General features: G+C 38.3%; 1 protein-coding gene across 3 annotated transcripts in view; it reads right to left on the minus strand.

Annotated features, from left to right (window-relative positions):
- The window catches only part of LOC125439722 (teneurin-3), a 171048-nt gene extending 153076 nt beyond the window's left edge, over positions 1–17972 (minus strand). For all 3 annotated transcript variants that reach the window (XM_048508858.1, XM_048508857.1, XM_048508856.1), the window contains exon 1: positions 17736–17972. In XM_048508858.1, the coding sequence (XP_048364815.1) occupies positions 17736–17907 (172 nt within the window). In that variant the 5' untranslated portion in view covers positions 17908–17972. The remainder of the gene's footprint in view (positions 1–17735) is intronic.
- Between the last annotated feature and the right edge of the window lie 681 nt (positions 17973–18653).

Genomic DNA, 18653 nt, shown 5'->3' on the forward strand with positions numbered 1-18653 from the left:
CTGCAAACCATGCAAAACCCACCCCGCCACACCACAGGCACGCTGTGAGGAAACATGCTGCATGTCACCCCTCAGTTCACAAACACACTGCAAAGAAGTATGCTGCCTGTCACCCTGACATTCATATAGACACCGCTCTCACCAACACATAGCGAACCACGGGTGCCCTGCTATCCAACACGACGCTCCTCCACGCACAGCAACCTGTTCCTTCTTCTGCAACCGCTACAGGGTGACTCAACAAATTCATACAGACACTGTGATCACCAACACGTTGCGAATCACAGGGGCCCTGTCTAACACCGCGCTCCTCAGCACACAGGAACCTGTTCCTTCCGCTGAAACCGCTAAAGAACATGCCTTACATACATGCCCACATGGAATATTTGCATTTCTGCGTTCCGCTTTTCCTACTCCCTGTAGCGAAGCGCGGGTACCCTGCTAGTAACTAGAGGGGAAGTCTCCGGTTTTCAGAAAATCTGTAATCTTTTTTTTAATTGGGGGTTTAAACCCCCAAAATAACAGAAGCAGTGCTGGTAGCTTTAAGAAACTAATGCCCTGTATGGCCATTGAGAGCGCAGTAATAAAAATGGAGGGAAGGAGCAGAATCATTTATAGGGCTATTTTGAGTTTTTAGGGAGGAGTCATTAAGGCCAAGCCTGGTTTGACAGCAACCACTGAACAACTTGTTACTATGCAACTTGAATAACTTATCCAGCACCAGCTGCTTGCTACCGTTCAACAGAAGATACTTCACAAAAGCCAGTGTGGTATAGCTACCATGAAAGCTTACTGGGTGAGTTTGGATTAGTTTCACATTTTCAGTCTAGCCTAGCGCACAGGGGTGTTGTGAAGATAAAATGGAGAGGAAAATACTGTAAGCTGCTTGGAGTCCCCACTGGGGAAAAAAATGGGATATGAATGAAGGAAACAGCAGGATATTAGTGGCAGCTAAAATGTTGGTAGGTGGATGGGAAGGAGAAAAGGAAGCTTGGAATGGCAAAGACATGAGGGTTGCCTGAAGAAGGAAAAGAGGAAACAGTGTGTGGAGGGAGATCCAGGGGAAAGTAAGGTACCCCTACAATTCCTTGCAGGTTTTCTACCATGCAAGAGAGACTGGCGTACTGGCTGGAACTGTGCAGTCTTCTTAGGGAGAAGCTGCCTGGGGAAAGGATGGAAGGCCTGAAGGCCAGGGGAGCAGATAGTTACATTGGTTGGTGAATGGGAAGGATAGAAGCAGAAAAAGAAAAAAAGTCTATGGAGGCTTTCAAGGAAAAAAATGAGAAAATAGTGGGGACGGGCAAAATTACTTGCCTGATTGTCAGTCTTTGCAGTTTTCCTCTTATACTAATCTATATTCTTAATTCACAGATGTTTAAAAATAGAATGGAAAGGCTAATAATACACTTTTTAATCAGAATCATCTAATACAGCAATTCTAAATAGATTGTGGAGAGGCATTCTGGAGGTATGGGAGACTCCTTTTTCAATGTCCACGATTTCTCCAGTATTTCCTTGTACTGTCTCCATTGCTCATAATGTATGAACACATTCATCCTCCAGCACACCAACTCTTAAGTCTATAGAGGGTTTAATTTCTTTTTCAGAGAAATTGTTTCCTCATGTCAAGTTAAGGCTACCATGATGGCCACTAAGGGCACAAATTTCTTGCTCCATTTACCAATTTGCTTGCCTTTTAATGTTTAAATTGGCTTAACCTTATGCCTGCACTTTGCATTTAACAGAATTAAAATCTTTAATCTGCATATTTGCAATGACAAGCAAGGAAAGTGACCTCTAAATATAGCAGTTCAAAAATGCCTATTTCTGCAAATAAAATTTGCTGTAGTTAAAAATAGTTGTTGTGGTAGGTCCCTGTCAAGCTAAGTCACAAATCCTCCATACCGTTAAATGCAAGTGTTGTCTACTGGGGCTGTACATCTAAGTTTTGAAATAACAAAAGGCATAAAGAATAACTCCACTATTTTTCATTTCTTGGCTTAATCATGGGTCAGTTTTACATATACAGACAAAAACAAATCCAGAATGATTCTTAGCCATTTGTAAGGACTGACACAGAGCCCATTGCAATCTTTTAGCAGCTCCTATCTTCCCACCAACCTCCTCCCATGCAACACACTATTGGCTGCAAAACATTTAATCTAACCTAACCTAACCAATTCAAATGAGTGGTATGCAGCACTAGGGTGACCAATGAATAGGTGGGGTCTGGAGGTTTCCTGGCATTTCAGCTGATCTTCAAACAACAGCTATAAGTTCTCCTGGAGAAAATGATTGTTTGAGTGGATGGACTCTACAGTATTCTAACCCCCTGAAGTCCCTCTTCTCACCAAACCCAGCCCTCACCCCCAAATTTCCAAATTTCCCAACTCAAAATTGGTAATCCTGTACAAAGCACTGAATTTATAACAAAACTATTGTTATTTGAGGTAAGGGCACTTTTGCACATGCAGAATAATGCACCTTCAATCTACTTTTTAAATTATTATTATATTGATACAAAAACGGTTATACACAGCAAACAAGATCAATATGCTGGATTTTGTATTACATTACATGTCGGACACTTCCCAAGCATCTAGGACTGTGTGATGTATCGACGAATAATGCGTGCAGAGACGAGTAGGGTGGCCTTTTGCAGCTGACATATGGTGATTTTGTCAGCACCGATTGTTTTTAAGTGCCGTCCAAGGTCTTTAGGCACTGTACCCAGTGTGCTGATCACCACTGGGACCACCTTTACTGGCTTGTGCCAGAGTCTTTGTAGTTCAATCCTTAAATCCTCGTATCATGTAAGTTTTTCCAGTTGCTTCTCATCAATTCTGCTGTCACCAGGAATTGCAACATCGACTATCCACACTTTCTTTTTTCCCACAATCGTGAGGTCAGGAATATTGTGTTCCAAAACTTTGTCAATCTGAATTCGGAAGTCCCAGAGTAGTTTTACGTGCTCATTTTCAGTGACCTTTTCAGGTTTGTGATTCCACCAGTTCTTTGTCACAGGCAGATGGTAGTTGTGGCACAAGTTCCAGTGAATCATCTGAGCAACAGTATTATGCCTCTGCTTGTAGTCCGTCTGCGCGATCCCCTTGCAGCATTGTTTCATCTGCTTCCTTGCAGAGTCTGCACTTGGGATCTGTAGTTGACTTTTCAATTCTGGCTTTGATGGCATTTGTTCGAATTGCTTGTTCTTGGGCTGCAAGAATCAAGCTCTCAGTCTCCTTTTTCAAAGTTCCATTTGTGAGCCACAACCAGGTTTTTTCCTTGTCATAAATTATTATTATTATTATTATTATTATTATTATTATTATTATTATTATTATTATTATTATTATTATTAAATAGACCACCCTACCCTCGAAGGGCTTTCAGTGCACTAACAACTGTTTGAAGGGGGATTAAGTGCATTATTCTGCATGTGTGAATGTGCCCAGAGCCTCTCAACCAAATTTTATCTGAAGTTATTGGTTCTGAAGAAGACAGGCTGTGATTTTTATTGGCTGATGTTTTTCCTAAGGTCACCTCTAAGGCTGCTACTTATTTTCTTAGCGACCACTTTAAGGAGGAAACTAGTTGCAGGCAGTGGTGGGATTCAGCAAGTTTGCACCACTTCAGCGAAACCGGTTGTTAAAATGGTGCTTGTAAACAATCAGTTGTTAAATTATTTGAATTCCCACCACCAGAACTGGTTGTCAAATTATTTTAATCCCACCACTGGTTGCAGGCCAAAATTTTAAAACCAAATTGTAAATGTAACCTGTGATGTTTGAATTTTACTGTTTTGTATTGATATGTTGATAGATATGTTGATGACACTATTATACTGATATGTTGATAAATTGTGCCAGTGTATGATATTTTATGTGAATGCGAAGGCCTATGGCTTGCAATAAATCACACACGCACATACAATAAAATAATTGTCTTGCATATTTCAAAATCCATGAAAGCACAAAAAGTCTTTTAATATTTCATATATTAAGTGTGGGTGTCACTGCAAATATTCTCTATGGCAAACAGTAACATGCTTTAATAAAGGATTATAATAAAATGTCATAAGAACTGGTGGGATATCATCAGATTGGGAACATAAGATGAAAGTTTCAACATGTAAAGACTGCAAGTGTGTTATCTGGACCCCTGCTGAGCTAAACTGTGATTTAGAACAACATATTTTTCCTTCAGTTAGATTTTGTTTTGGATTTCCTGCTGATTTTCTATGTAAATTGACTTGAATCTACAACTAGTTTTACAATCCATTAAGGCTACAATCCAAAAAACATGTTCCTGGGTATAAACTTCACTGAATAAAATGGGTCTCAAACACACCTTTGATAAGTCCGCTGAAGGGTGTAACTCTGTTTAGGATTGTAGTGAGAATATGTTTTTTGTAGGAAGTTGTTCTCATTGCTAATAGCTAGGCTACTTTATTATTTTTATGTAATGTAATTAATTAAATTTTGGCAATACAATTATATAAGTGAGGATGGCACAGCCCGATCCTATTGGGGAGGAATGCATTTCATAGTGGAGGCGGTGCAGAGCTGCGCTGACATGTTTGTCTTGTTCACTGGCTCAAGGGACACCCTTGCTAGTGGAGGGGGCAAGGGCACTGGTGACTAGCCACTCTTCAATTCTACGGTGGAGAAACCCAGAAGTATTGGGTGCTGGGGAGCTGCACTGGTGTCCAATCAGATTGGGCATTTGCAGCTGGGGCATTTGCGGGCAGTTGCACTGTGAACTGAGGCTTGGACATGTCCATTAAGCCCTGTGGAGGGCTTTCTGGTGGTGGCTTTGTGGGGGGGGGGAGTTAACTTCCTGAGTTATTGAAAAGCCTTCTGGATGTGGTGGGGCAGTGCAATCCTTAGCCACCTCAGATTGGGCTGCTCACCTTTTCACATTTTTTATTTCATCATGTAGTATTTTAGAAGATACTATGGCTAATCAACTAAGAACAATGAAAAAAAAGTCCTCCAAACAAAAATACCTTAAACATTTCTTCTAAATATGTCCTGACCTGTATCTCTACCAAGTCTCCTTTCATTATTCCAGTAAATCATTCGAGAAAGTTGAAAAAATAACCATTCCACAATGTGGTAAAAGGAAAGGAAAGGGGTAAATTAGAAAGTGACGAAAAAAATACCCAAGTTTTCTTTACTTTGGTAGCACAATCTTTTCTTGGGTTTGTCCTGCTTAAAAATTAATATTATTGTTTTAAGAGGAATAAATAGTGTTAAATATTTTTTTAAATACCGTATATACCGGCGTATAAGACGACTGGGCGTATAAGACGACCCCCCACTTTTCCAGTTAAAATATAGAGTTTGGGATATACTCGCCATATAAGAGTACCCGGCGTATAAGACGACCCCACACTTTACAGATGATTTCCCAGGGTTCAAAAGTAGTCTTATACGCCAGTATATACAGTATGCCATCTGTTTTATGCACAGGAAGCACAACTGCTAAGGAATTTTAGATTCTGTTGGAAATTTTCACCAACTAGAAACTTCACCAAGTTCATGCAATTATACTATATGTACAACATACTGTATTGTAAATAAAGGGAATCTCTTCTTCTCTCCAAAAGAGATTGAATTAGCATCATCTTTGGCCTCACACTTGTAATATTAGCAATGTTTTTACCTTTCCTGAAAGCACAGGGTCTATAAATCAGAACAAAGAGCTATCAAACTTTTTTAATTTAGATTTTTTTTAAAGAAACTTAAAATTGAATAATGTATGAAGATTATGACAGTATTCATTTTAAATACATAGTCAAACATGACATTCATGAAAGATGAACAACCTGACTTGCATATTAACTGCAAGAATTTGTGAGTGAGGCTGTTCATCAAAACTACATATCACATTTATGAACATATTGGGCCACCTAGCACAGTTCAAGCTACTCCGACCGGCTTACAAAAATTCTTTGCAAACCCTACTTCCTGAGATCTTTTTTCAAGCAAATGTGAGACGAATTATACCTGGTAACTTCGCATGTTAAGTTGTATTCTAGCAACAGTCTTTCTCTTAAGAAATGTTGGGAGCTCATCGTGAATAAATGTATCATCTGAAGAAAGGTATCCATATTCTAGTGGTAGTCAGAATATACTTTTTCATAACAAATAAGAAACAAGGATAGATCATTTTGCAAAACTAGATCAATGTTGCACAAAAGCTTACTAAATTTGATTTGAGTGTTATTACTAATGTTTTTTTTTTCAAACTTAACATTTATATAGCATTTCTATTTTTTTTAACACTTTACTTAGTTTTTCCCTCAAGGTATCTTTATTAATTTTTTTGGACTTTGTTCTAACCTTCTAATAAACATGAAAAAGAAACATTAAATAAAGCTTCTCTACAGTCAAGGTTAAAACAAATTAGCCTGTGGGCGCTGTTGGAATCCTGATACAAAGTGGTGGGCAGAACCCCAAAATGGCCACCATGAAAGAATGAGCCACCCACCAAGGAAGCTAAAGTGCAGGGGGCAAGAAAGGTAATTTTTAAAAAATGTGTTAGGAAAGAGGAGCAACAAAGCCAACACCGTGATATCAGCAGCACACCAAAACAACATTATTTTCATTTGCATAGTCAATCAGAGCTCCTGAGTTGCCGGTCAGAAGCCCTGCTGGAGAGCAGCTACACCTGGCCACACCTACTTTCTAAAGATACTTGATGTCACCAGGAAAGTGTCAACAGGTGCCATGGCACTCACTGGCACCATGTTGGACTCTGATTACATTCTTTTCAAAAATTATTTTTACTTCTTCTTACCTAGCTAGACTTATAGCGTCTCACCATTATATCTGTATAGGTGTAGAAGGTTAACATCTGAAAATAACCCTGTGCTAGGCAGGCCCAAAGTATGAACTACTGGTCACAATTCTGCCACTGCCATAACACAAATCCTGTGATATGGGTTATTATAACTTCTTACCAAGTCCAATTTGAGCAAAGGTAGTGACAAGGTACACAGAAATGGAAATACAAATCACATACATATCCCTATCTTTGTCCCATGGGACAGAAACTGATAAATTCCTGTCTCTCTGCTGATGCAGTGTTATATCCATAAAAGAGAGTTTTCCATAATTACTCAATACTGAATGCAGTTACACTATCTCACATTCAACAGTGCTACATATCAACCATCCAACTTATTCCACTTTACTAACATATGCCCACAGACTACAAATGTATGTTGATAAGGGGAAAAAAGTGAAAGATAAGCATCTCTTCCCCCAAAAGATCCAATCTATGTAGTGGAACAAGAATTTTAGTTTAGATTGTGAGAGCTAAATAAATAACACTGGGACAAATTAGGACATATCTTATTCTACGAAGCTTCAAGATATTCTAATTCAAGAAACTGCCTACTCTTCACATCAGTGGAGAATCTAAAACGTGATGCGAGAAAAAGTAAAAGATATCCCAAATGAAAACACAACAGGAAAGATAATATAACAAAAAAAGCAGTAACGTTCCTGCAAGAAAAAATTGGAAATGAATGGAAATGTTCTATAGGCAAATATTATTCATATGCTTATGTTTTTCAGTGATCTTAAAGAAATCCATCTTAACTATTAATTTCTCCAGTAAACAGGATTGCCATATACACATTATGAATGTGTCACCCCATTAATAGATACATACACAACACACAAACAAAAATTGCTGATTTGCTCAAGGTATTGTAATTCCATTATTGTGCTTCATTACTATATGGAATTAGCAAGAAAAACATGTCAGTTTGCTTCAGATTGCCGGAACCTTCAAATGCAGCAATGTCATCTGAAAAACAACATTGTGATAAATCTTTATTTGAAAATGAGCCTCTCTCACCGGTGGAGGTAGGTAATGCTTATTTAAGAATTAGACTCTGCAAATTGCCCAGTATTTTGAAATGTTGCTTTTAACCTTCTGACAGCCACTTATCTTCTATCATCTTTTTTGTGTGTGAACTGTTTTTCTTACTGAATGTATTCTTCTAAGTGCAGTGACAATAACAGTGTGTGACACATTCAACAATCAAATATTAATAGTGTGCAGTGCTTAAACAGTAAATATTGTATTATGCTCTGCATTTTGTACAAAGTAGGCTCAGAATAATTTTCTACAATAAACATTACCTCAAAATATAATTGTGGAAATGACCCATGATACCAGAAAACCTGTCTCCAACCATTACATAGGTCCAACAATTTAAGCATATCACACATTTAGATATGTTATGACGGTTTGTCTATTTGAAATTCTAATAGGAACTCCTGACAATACAGTATTTTATCCTGTCAACTTATCAAACAAAATAAAAAAGCCTCACGGTAAGATGGCTCAATATTTTTTTAGTCTTGATAATCCATCTCATCAAAGAGCATTTATGCTGGCGAGGTTAAACGCCTTCCCCTCTAAAGTGATGGAAGGAAGATACCAAGGCATACCAAGTATAGAGAGATGTTTGTGCCCCACAAATGAGGAGAATTCAATCCAGCATATTCTCTTAAACTGTCAGACTCATTCAAATTTACATAGTATCTATATGACTCCACTTCTTAAAACAAAATCCAGCCTTCCCTCGTCATACGTGGTAACTTATTTATTAAATGATCTACCCCCTGTAAAGCATGGATAAGGGCCATAAAATATTGGCTGCATATACATTTTCTAGTGGGATCCAATAGTTATATTCCCTCTTTGTTATCAGATCACTTTATTTCAGAATGGTATACTCTGATCTTTAGAAAGGTTGAAGCTATTGGTTTCTCTTTGGAATCACTCCTTATGCTCACAAAGGTGGAAGCCTTCAGACTAGTTAAGAATAGGCTCTTGGATCTTGATTTTCATTATTTGACTCTTGCAGCCAAGACAACCTGCTCCCCGACTACATTATTAATCCCATGCGAGCGTGGAATTATGGCAATATATCTTCGCTTCCTTTTGGCTGATTAATTCTCACTCCAGAGGGAGGAGCAAGATGTACCGTCAGCTGCCATCAGCTCTCCCTGAGGGAAGATTTAAGAATATCATAGGAACGCTCTAAAAGGGTTTGTTCTTGTGATCTGCTGTTACAGTGCTGAAAACACTTGACCATCTCTGCTGTTTGTATGGCTCTAAAATATGATAAGATATGCAAGGAAATAAGCATGAATTCTATTTCCTTTTCTTTGCAAATTGTTCCTTTGGGTGGGCAAGAGTGCAGTTACAAGATAATTCCAACCTCCTGAACAGCCTGATGTGCTCTTTTACATAGACTTTCGTTGCAAATTTTATACTGGAAATTAGTAATTTTAACTGTGTTTTTAAATCTTGTTTTACTTTGAAATTTTGTCCTGTTTTGTATGCCAATAAAGGCTTGTTGTTGTTGTTGTTGTTGCTGTTGTTACCCCCTGTAACAACTCTCAAGGTTGCTATCTTTTTAGCAGAAGTAATAAATGAAAGACGATATCAAAAATCTGATCCATGTAGTCACACAAGTTTCAAAATATACGGGTCCATACATGACTAAGTATAGTGACAAATGTGAGCCGTTATCATAATTAATCTGATCTTAATTGTTTAGCTGGTTGCTGGCCTTTCATTAATATTCGAGCCTCACCCAGAGGCCTACAAAGTTGTATCGGTGTAGTATTCGTGCGGATCCCAACAGGGCTGCCTTCTGAATCTGACAGATTTTGTCGATTTGAAGATGTTTCAAGTTCTGCCCTAGTGTTTTAGGGATGTTGCCCAGGGTGCCGATTACCAATGAGACAACCTCAGCTGGTTTGTGCCATAGACTGTTCTCTTTTTTTTTTTCTTCTCTGCTGCTTAAGCAGTTGGATTTCCTTTTCACAATTTTTTTTTCTTTGATTTGTTCCAGTTCCTCATCCTCTGTAAAACACTTTTATTCCTGTGATGATGGATTTTGTGTCTTTTATCTGCCAGTCTTTGCTCAGTGATATTTGAATCTGGGTAGTGTTGTTTCCACATTTTGTACATCCACTTCAAGAATCCTCTTTTTTCTAGCCCTGAGTTGTAGTAATAAGCCATGATGGCACAATTTTCTTGTGCACTATACTTCTTTCTTTTGAATGGCTGGTCCACTTGTAGCCCACTTGTCAACGTATGCCGAGGGACCCCAGCATGCGACACAGCCCTTGTTAACCCGCACGACAACCAATGCGGTATAGAATAATTTTTCATTTGTATCACCATATTGTATGGGTTGGTTAATAGTCTTAGTCTGGTTTCTCGGTTGAGACCTGTCTGGTTTAGGAGCCCCTTCTGGTAGTATACCTCCAGTATAGCTCTCAATTTCATCAAAGCACGCAAGCCCCTTCCCCATGACAAGAGGGTGTCCATGAGGGGATTATTATTATTATTATATTACAATAGGTATAAGGCAGTGACATATGTCTTTTATCACACAATACAGATTGAACACCATGACAAAGGAGACAAGAGGGGCATTATGTTGATGTTTGGGCACAGACAGTAGGGTATTCTTCAGCTAAGACCCCAGGCATGTGGAGTAAGATAATTTCAGACTGTTGGATTCTTTTTAAAGGTTTTATTTGTTGCACTTGGTGATATTTTAGCTATGCTTAAGAACACATTACAATTGCTTCTTTTAACTGCCTCCTTTCATTCTGCCAAAGGAAAAAGTGAAAACATTTTAAGGAAGGGAAGTTTTAGCCTCCCTTTTTGTTTATACATATATAACTTATATACTGCTGGTACTTAGTTTAGACAACTTTCTGTATTCTTTCTTTTCACCTCTTTCTCTCAACATTCTGGGAATTAGATTTTTTTGGCAACTTCTTGGTTATAAATTCAGTTTCCTATGTCTTCTTTTCCTTTGCACTTCGTTGTTGTTCAGTCCCCTTGTGACTTCTTGGCTTTCTCTCTCTCTCTCATGTTGGTTGCCTTTGTTTCTCTGCTTCCTCTCTTTAAATTACTGCACCGTCAAAGGATTTGTTGTCACAGTGCTGAAAAAATTACAAGATATACCAGACTACTGCAGCACCTCTCTCTGTCAGTTAGCCTGCAGAGAAGGTACTACTGTTCAGCAAGTTACACTTTTTGTTGCATGCCTTTAGTACAACAAAAAAGTTTTCTTTGCTTGAGTATTAAAATTAACGGTTTGGTGTATTTGTCATGTTCTTGTGCATGTCTGGCTAAAAGAGGGTCGCTGTATCCACTGTACTGTAATACCCAACAAATGGATAGCTCAAGAAAATATAAGCAACAAGTGTTGCTGAGTGTACAACAGCCTGCTTGCTGTAGAGTTCTGGAGAATTTGAAACTCTGCACACTTTTATGTTATTTCTGTTGGTCCTAACAAAGGTATTATTTGGCTTTTGTTCCTGCTTTTGAATCTTACTTCAGGTCATCGAGGCTACCTACAACCTTTTCCTGGTACCTTTTATATGTTAATGAGGTCAACTGGCAGGGACAGAGATCCTGGTATTGTAGCGCTTACTTCAATGAAAAGTTGAGTCAGCTTGTGGCAATTGGTGAAGAACGCAATGCTGGGAATAATTACAAAAGGACCTGATAACAAAATGAGCAATGTTATAATGCCTCTAATTAGATCTATGCCACAGCCTCACTTTGGTATTATGTTCAGTTCGGGTCACTGTATCTCAAAGAATATATTAGAGAGCTGGAAGAAATGCAGAAGACTGCAACCAAAATTATTAAGGGTAAAAGCACCTCTCCTACAATGAAATACTAAAGAGCTTGGGATGTTTCAATTCAGAAAAAAAGGTGGGGTGGAATCATAACAAAAGTTTATAAAATTATGCTGGGGTAGAAAAAACAGAAAATTTTCTCCTTTTCCCATAATACTACAACTTGTGAGTTTTGAATGAAGTTGATGGGCAACAGATACAGGATGATAATACTTCTTCATTCAATGAGTGATTAAAATATGGAATTCACTGCTGGTGAATGTAGTCCGCAAGGATAGATAGCTTTAAAGGAAGATAAGACAAATTTATGGAAAACAGATCCCTCAGTCATTATTAGTCATATTAGTCACAAGGAATGTGCACATTTCAGAGGCAGCAAACCTGTGAATACTACTGCCAGGAAGCAACATTAGAGGAATTCCTCTGTACCCTGTATTTATTAATCCTCCAGGGCAACTGACTGGCCACTATGTGAAGCAGAATGCTGGACCATATGGACCACTGGAGTGGGACTCTTCAACACTGACCCATTTATGATATGATAATATATCATTCCAATATCTCTACGGAACATTTATTATATACTTACTTCATGTATATCCCACTTTTCTTTACAATGGAAATTCAAAGTAGCTTTTTTGTTCTTTTCTATGGCTGCCAGCTCCAGGTTGGGAAATACCTGGAGATTTTGGGAGTGGAGTCTGAAGGCATGGTTTGGGGACTTCAATATGGTATAATGCCATAGAGCAGGGGTGGCCAACCTATGGCACTCCAGATGTTCATGGTCTGCCATTCCCATCAATTCCCTGCAATTCCTATCAGCCCCTGCCAATTGGCCATGCTGGCAGGGGCTGATGGGAATTGTAGTCCATGAACCTCTGGAGTGCCATAGGTTAGCCACGCCTGCCATAGAGGGTACTGTCCAAAGTGACTATTTTCTCCAGTTGAACTGATCTCTGTTTCTGTCACCTGAAGATCCACTGTAATAGAAGATTTTTATCTCAAGCCACTTTCTAAAGCAGCGGTTCTCAACCTGTGGGTCGGGAGCCCTTTGGGTCATCCAACAACCTTCATGGCAGAGAGGGATTCAAACCTTGATTTTTAAAACTGAAGTCCGACACTTTAACCACTACACCACCCTGGCTTTATCCATATACAAAGGCATATTTTTCACTTCAGGTTGAAGATGACTCATTTTGGGCAATGCTGCTGTTCTATGTTAGAAAATACACAAACTGCAACTTGAGAAGTAACATGCCACATAAGATATTACAACCAATGTTTCTGTATATAATTTCTCATCCTGCTGCCTTTGTTAAAGTCTGCAATGAAATGAGTAGATAAAGTGGAAGATGTTTTCGATTCTATATTAAGTAACTCACACCAAATTATACTTGGATGGCCTATTAAATGAGAATTGTGATATTACATCTGAAGAGATGGGAAAACTACATATGCGAGAAAATTTAGTCCATTAACTATTTTATAGACCCCAAATCCTTCAAAGTGTGTTCCCGAGTGCTTAACTTTACATTTAGGCTGCTGAGCTAGGTGAAATATCAGTAATATCGCCAGTACATAAAGAGTTCCCTGTTGAATAAATAGAGAAGGAAACTCCTGTGTATTGTATATTTCAGCAGTTATTTATAAGGCAATGCAGCATAACTATACCTGAGCAGAATCAAATCATATTTAGTGATGAAGTCTACCACTTTGAAGAAATTTTACTCCTTAATTGCTGGATATATAAACAGGTATATGACATATGGCTTGGCAGCTCAATACCTCTTGCAACACAAGAAAATTCCAGACAATCTTTCCCATCTGGCAATGTTGCAACACATTAACAATATTTTCCCTTGTTTCTTACTTGACATTTTATTTCCTGACACCACACGTCTTTATTCTTCAAAATTTTTCTCTCATTCAACAACATACAGTTCTGAAGTGTGGCTTTGCATATGCAGTTTCTCTGCATGATTTCCTTATGATTGCAGAAAGATATGTGTGTGTTTTTCCTTAACAATTTCGATTATTTTTGAATGTCTAAACCGACTCTCAGTCAGAGTCTTCCTAATCCAAATAAGAAACATATAGATCATAACTGTAAGCAATCTGATAAAATAAAACAGGGGCTAAAACACTATTAATAATCAGCATATTCTACATATTCAGCCATATTCTGTACATTCTCTTCCACCAAAAATTAACCTGTTACTTGCTGCCTTCCTCTAATTCACCTGTGTAAATGATGGTGTGCTTCTGAGAATGTACAGAAGACCTTTTACTCATCACTGTTGAAAACCACTATTCAGTTCCTGTCCCTACATCACCCAAAATCTGGATAAAGGCAAGAAATATTGAAATGGAAAAGGTTAAACTTCTAGATGCTCTCGCTGCGGAAAAGGAATAATTTAACAGCAAAAGCCCAAAGGACTGCTGAGAAGACATAATATACGCAGACTGAAGATAAACCTCCCACTGTCCCTATATATATATAGGAGGATTTATACATCTAAGCTAAGAATAGTTCTTTCTTTGAACTATTCTTTGAACTATTCTTTTCTTTGTACACATATAATTTTTTTCTTCAGTACACAGTAATGATACTTGCCTATCTACCTGATATTAGGGAAGAATTTCAAAACTTAGGGGAAGTAATTTGCAGTGGGTACAACTTAGGAATCACCCATATTTGTAAAGTATTGATGAATGGCCATCTATCCTACAGCTTTCCCAGTACAGTTTTTCTAATAGACCTCTCCCTCAACCTTGTACTAGACCTCCAGTCAAAAATGACATGGTGGGGATTTGAGAGCACTGACATTTGACTCATTGTTATGTGGGGGCCTGATGATGTCACCGATGGGCATCAGGAAAATCATACAATGGAACCTAGTGAAGTCATGTTAAAATAGCAACAGTAATGGGATTTTGAACAGCATGGTATTTTTGAACGTTTATAGTCATAAATGTGACTTAGAAGAGATAGGATATTTGCCAGACTAAAATTAACAAGCAAATTATCTATGTGCTAAAGGTAAAATGTAGTCCTTAACATGTTTTTAACTTGATTGCCCTAAGAGATTACCTTCTTGGATGCACCATTACTTCTCCAGAGATTGCTTGTAGCAGCAAAATTCATTAAAAGTTGCATTAGTACTGTGCTAACGCTTATTTTTTTACTGGGGTGTTGTGTGGTTTCAGGGCTGTATGGCCGTGTTCTAGTAGCATTTTCTAATTGATTATGCTATCTTCATGGTTACTCACATGCTAAATGGGTGGCTCCCACTCAACACATACAAATCCAGTTTGCCAATTGCACTCTTTACACTTGTTAATAGGCATATGGTTGGGGTGCTGTGTGGTTTCCGGGCTGTATGGCCATGTTCTAGCAGCATTCTCTCCTGATGTTTCACCTGCATCTGTGGCTGGCATCTTCAGAGGACCTGAAGCACTCTCTTCTGCTCCACTCACAACAACAACATTGTGAGGTTTGTTAGGCTGAGCAAGTATGATAGTCTCAGAGTCACCTGGTGAGCTTCCATGGTAAAGTGGGGTATTTGAATGTAGTTGTTCCAGGGCTTGGTCTGACACTCAAACCACAGTGCCACGTTGGCTTTATAGTGGAAGCTACAAGATGGTTTCATAAGAGAGGTCACCATTAGGCTTGGTCAATACCCTAGAAATTAAGTAAAATTCGGATTTATTCGGGCATAAAATTATCTGTATGCCTAAATAAGACAAATAACATATTCGGATATACCTGAATATTCAGGTATAACCGAAAAATTCGGCTCCATCTGATTTGCTTTGTATTTTTTGGTGTAATTTCACGTTTGTGATTGCAGGGGGCACATTTTTATAGTTAGTGGCACCAAACTCTCCTGATGATACCAACTGAGTTTTGTGAGATTTGGTTCAGAGGGGCAAAAGTTATGGACCCCCAAAATGGGTGCCCACATCCCCCATTGTTTCCAATGGGAGCTAACAAGAGATTGGGCTACCCCTTTGAGGGTCCATAACTTTGGACCCCTTAAACCAAACTTCCTACTCAGACCTCCGCATCTCCCTGAAATTTTGGTGTCCGCTAGCTTTTAAAGCGAAATGCACTCCCTGCATGGGCTTTGAAATGTAAAAAATACCTTCAAAATAAATGCCCCCAAAAAATGCCCTCAATGCTGCCTTACATTTGGATTTGTTCACATTCAGGTTGGTTTGGGCCCGAATATGCCTAAATGCACCCAGATTCGGACAAAATCTGGGATTCGGTGCACCCAAATCTCCAAGCCTAGTCACCATTCTTCCTGCTGAAGAGGCCAGGAAAAGCCAGAATACTACGTATCTGTAGAGGTCATGAATGGCAGCCCTCACACCAGAGGTCAATGCTAGCTACTTCTAAATTTAGGCTGTGGAAGAATAAAGTCTTGCCTGCAGCAATGGGGTTTATTATCTGCAGCATAATTGGCATTTTAGGCTCATCCAGGTTGAAGAAAAATGTTCAGTTAACACATAACCTAAATAAAAACCGCAGTATGTACAAACGTGGTAAAGTCTTTTTTAATCTAAATCGTACATGTTGGGAAGAGATAAACACAGATATCTGAAACTAAGTATTTATAATGTCATGTGCTTCCTATTTTGGGTCACAATCTGGCCCACACCTAAACTTAATTAAATCAACATGTGTTTGGAATCAATGATCTGTAAGTGTACATAACTGAGCACTGGAATTCAGCTTTTCTCTGCATAAATGTTTGAGACATGTTTTATCCTTGAAATTACTTTGCCCTGAGGCTTTTCAGGGTCGTGGGTTGGGGGGATTAGGCTGGGCTAGAAATGTAAACAAACACATCAACGGTACTTCTGCTTATATAGACTATGACGGAGGATTTTGGATCTTGCAATGTTTTTGATTCTAATAGTACCAGCAATCAATCAAGAATCATATGTTTCTACTTTTTTTCTTTTACAAAAGCCTGCGTTGCATACACCAGAGAGAACAGGGGAAATCTGGTGAGGAATGAAACAGAACCCAGCAGAAAAATCATGGACATGATTCTCATAAAGTTCCTTCGGCTTCCAAGGGTTACAATGAGACTAGCAATCTTGCAGAGGCAGCCACACTTCATCAGAAGAGGGGAACAAGAATTCCTTCTGTTCCTCAGCAGCCTAAGTTTCTGCATTATTTACAGTGGCTTTAGCTTCAACAGGGATCCACTTCAAAGGCTTCATGCAGTTTAATGCTTCAGCTTGGACTGAAATTTAACAAGCACATTTCAACAAAGGCTGTGAACGTTTAAGAACCCTAAAGGGTCTGGGTTTTGTATTAATTTTAAAAGCTAAGTATAATTTTCATTTGGATCTGAGACATTTCACTATGGCCACTCAAATTCATTTTGACACTTTGGCATTTATAGATACATAGTAATGGCAGTCTACACTTTTAAAGTACCCCCTCAGATCATAGTTTTTTGAAAGCAAATGGTTTCGCCACAACTTTAGCACATACATGTACATTATTTAATTATTCTAAGCAAAAAGGTACTAGTATTCAAAAAGCAGACAATAAAGTCTAATGCTGAATCTAAATCCCTGTACTATTATTAGAAATAAATTGTTCTTTTTATACAAAAAAGTTAGAAAAAACACCACATTGTGGAAACTAAAGGTTTATTTTTGAAATACACAGAAAAAAACTATTTTACATGACTTTGTCAACTCCTTTTTGTATGCACTATACTTTTAAAAATCCCTCCTAAAAAGAGAAAACCACTATATTTCTAAATTACAGTTCCGTTTTTTTAAAAAATGGCATTTCATTTGCCATTTTGCAGAAAAATGCTTACAAAATACAGACTTTGTTTATTCCATCTGAAGAAGTTTTAATTAAATTTCTCTTATGGTTTCTACTGTTCCCAGGACTTGCTGGTAAAAAGACATCTGTATTTTATGTAGTCGCACGCTGCCCATATATAACCAGTAAAACAGACATATAGATTTATAGGGACAATAATCATAAAAATACAAGCTTACCTATAAAGTATGACAGTAGTATTGCCAGTAGCACGGAGACCCCTACAGCACAGAGCGCTGTACATTTCCAGCTACAGTACTTTGAAGACTTCTTAAATTTAAAAGCACTTCTTGATAAGGTATTCCTAGGTAGTGGACGTGTAGGAGGGGAATAAACAGAGCCGGATGCCATTGTGTAACCCGGTGTTGCAGTACTGAACAGTGGTGTTGTCCCTGTTCCTGTTTTGAATAGGAAATGCCTGCAGAAAACAAAAGATTATATTAAAAAAGAACCACAAATTGATATGCAGGATAGTTAAAAGCACAATCTTCATATTCGTCTACGAAGGATCTTAAAATTTACTTGAGCAATTTAAAACAAGATGCTCTGGTGCAGAGATTCTTGTATATAGAAGATGTTCATCTATTGGAATGGGTGCGTTTTTTTAACACAAATACATGTTCAAGTCCTAGACAGGCAACTAGTATTGCAGAATCTACTGGATATAAAAGGGGAATGGTGCCTGTGTTTCCACATTCAGATCATTCTTACCAAATCAGAGTCTGATTGTAACACAGTGATCAGCAAGCCTCTCATTCAAACAAAGCTGGAAAAATATTAATGTCTTAGCAACCACAACTTTTGTTAGGTTCAACATGTATGTTGTGGCCAGTTATAAACCCTGCTTATACTAAAGAATCAGGGCGGAAGCATCCCATCAAGCGTTGCTCCTCATTAAAACAATATCTGTGTTACATCAAATCACTCCTGTCCTGCAGACCATGGCTCTTTTTCTATTATTTGCTGCCTGACCCTGTTACCTCACTGACAATATGCATGGTAACAGGTATTATGAGACAACCATTCAATAAGTATGCATGACATAAGCTCACAAGATCCCTGTGCTCAATTGCTGAGAGGAAGAACTACTGTGAATA

The sequence above is a fragment of the Sphaerodactylus townsendi genome, linkage group LG10 (genome assembly GCF_021028975.2).
Source record: "Sphaerodactylus townsendi isolate TG3544 linkage group LG10, MPM_Stown_v2.3, whole genome shotgun sequence".
NCBI classification, from domain to species: Eukaryota; Metazoa; Chordata; class Lepidosauria; order Squamata; family Sphaerodactylidae; genus Sphaerodactylus; species Sphaerodactylus townsendi.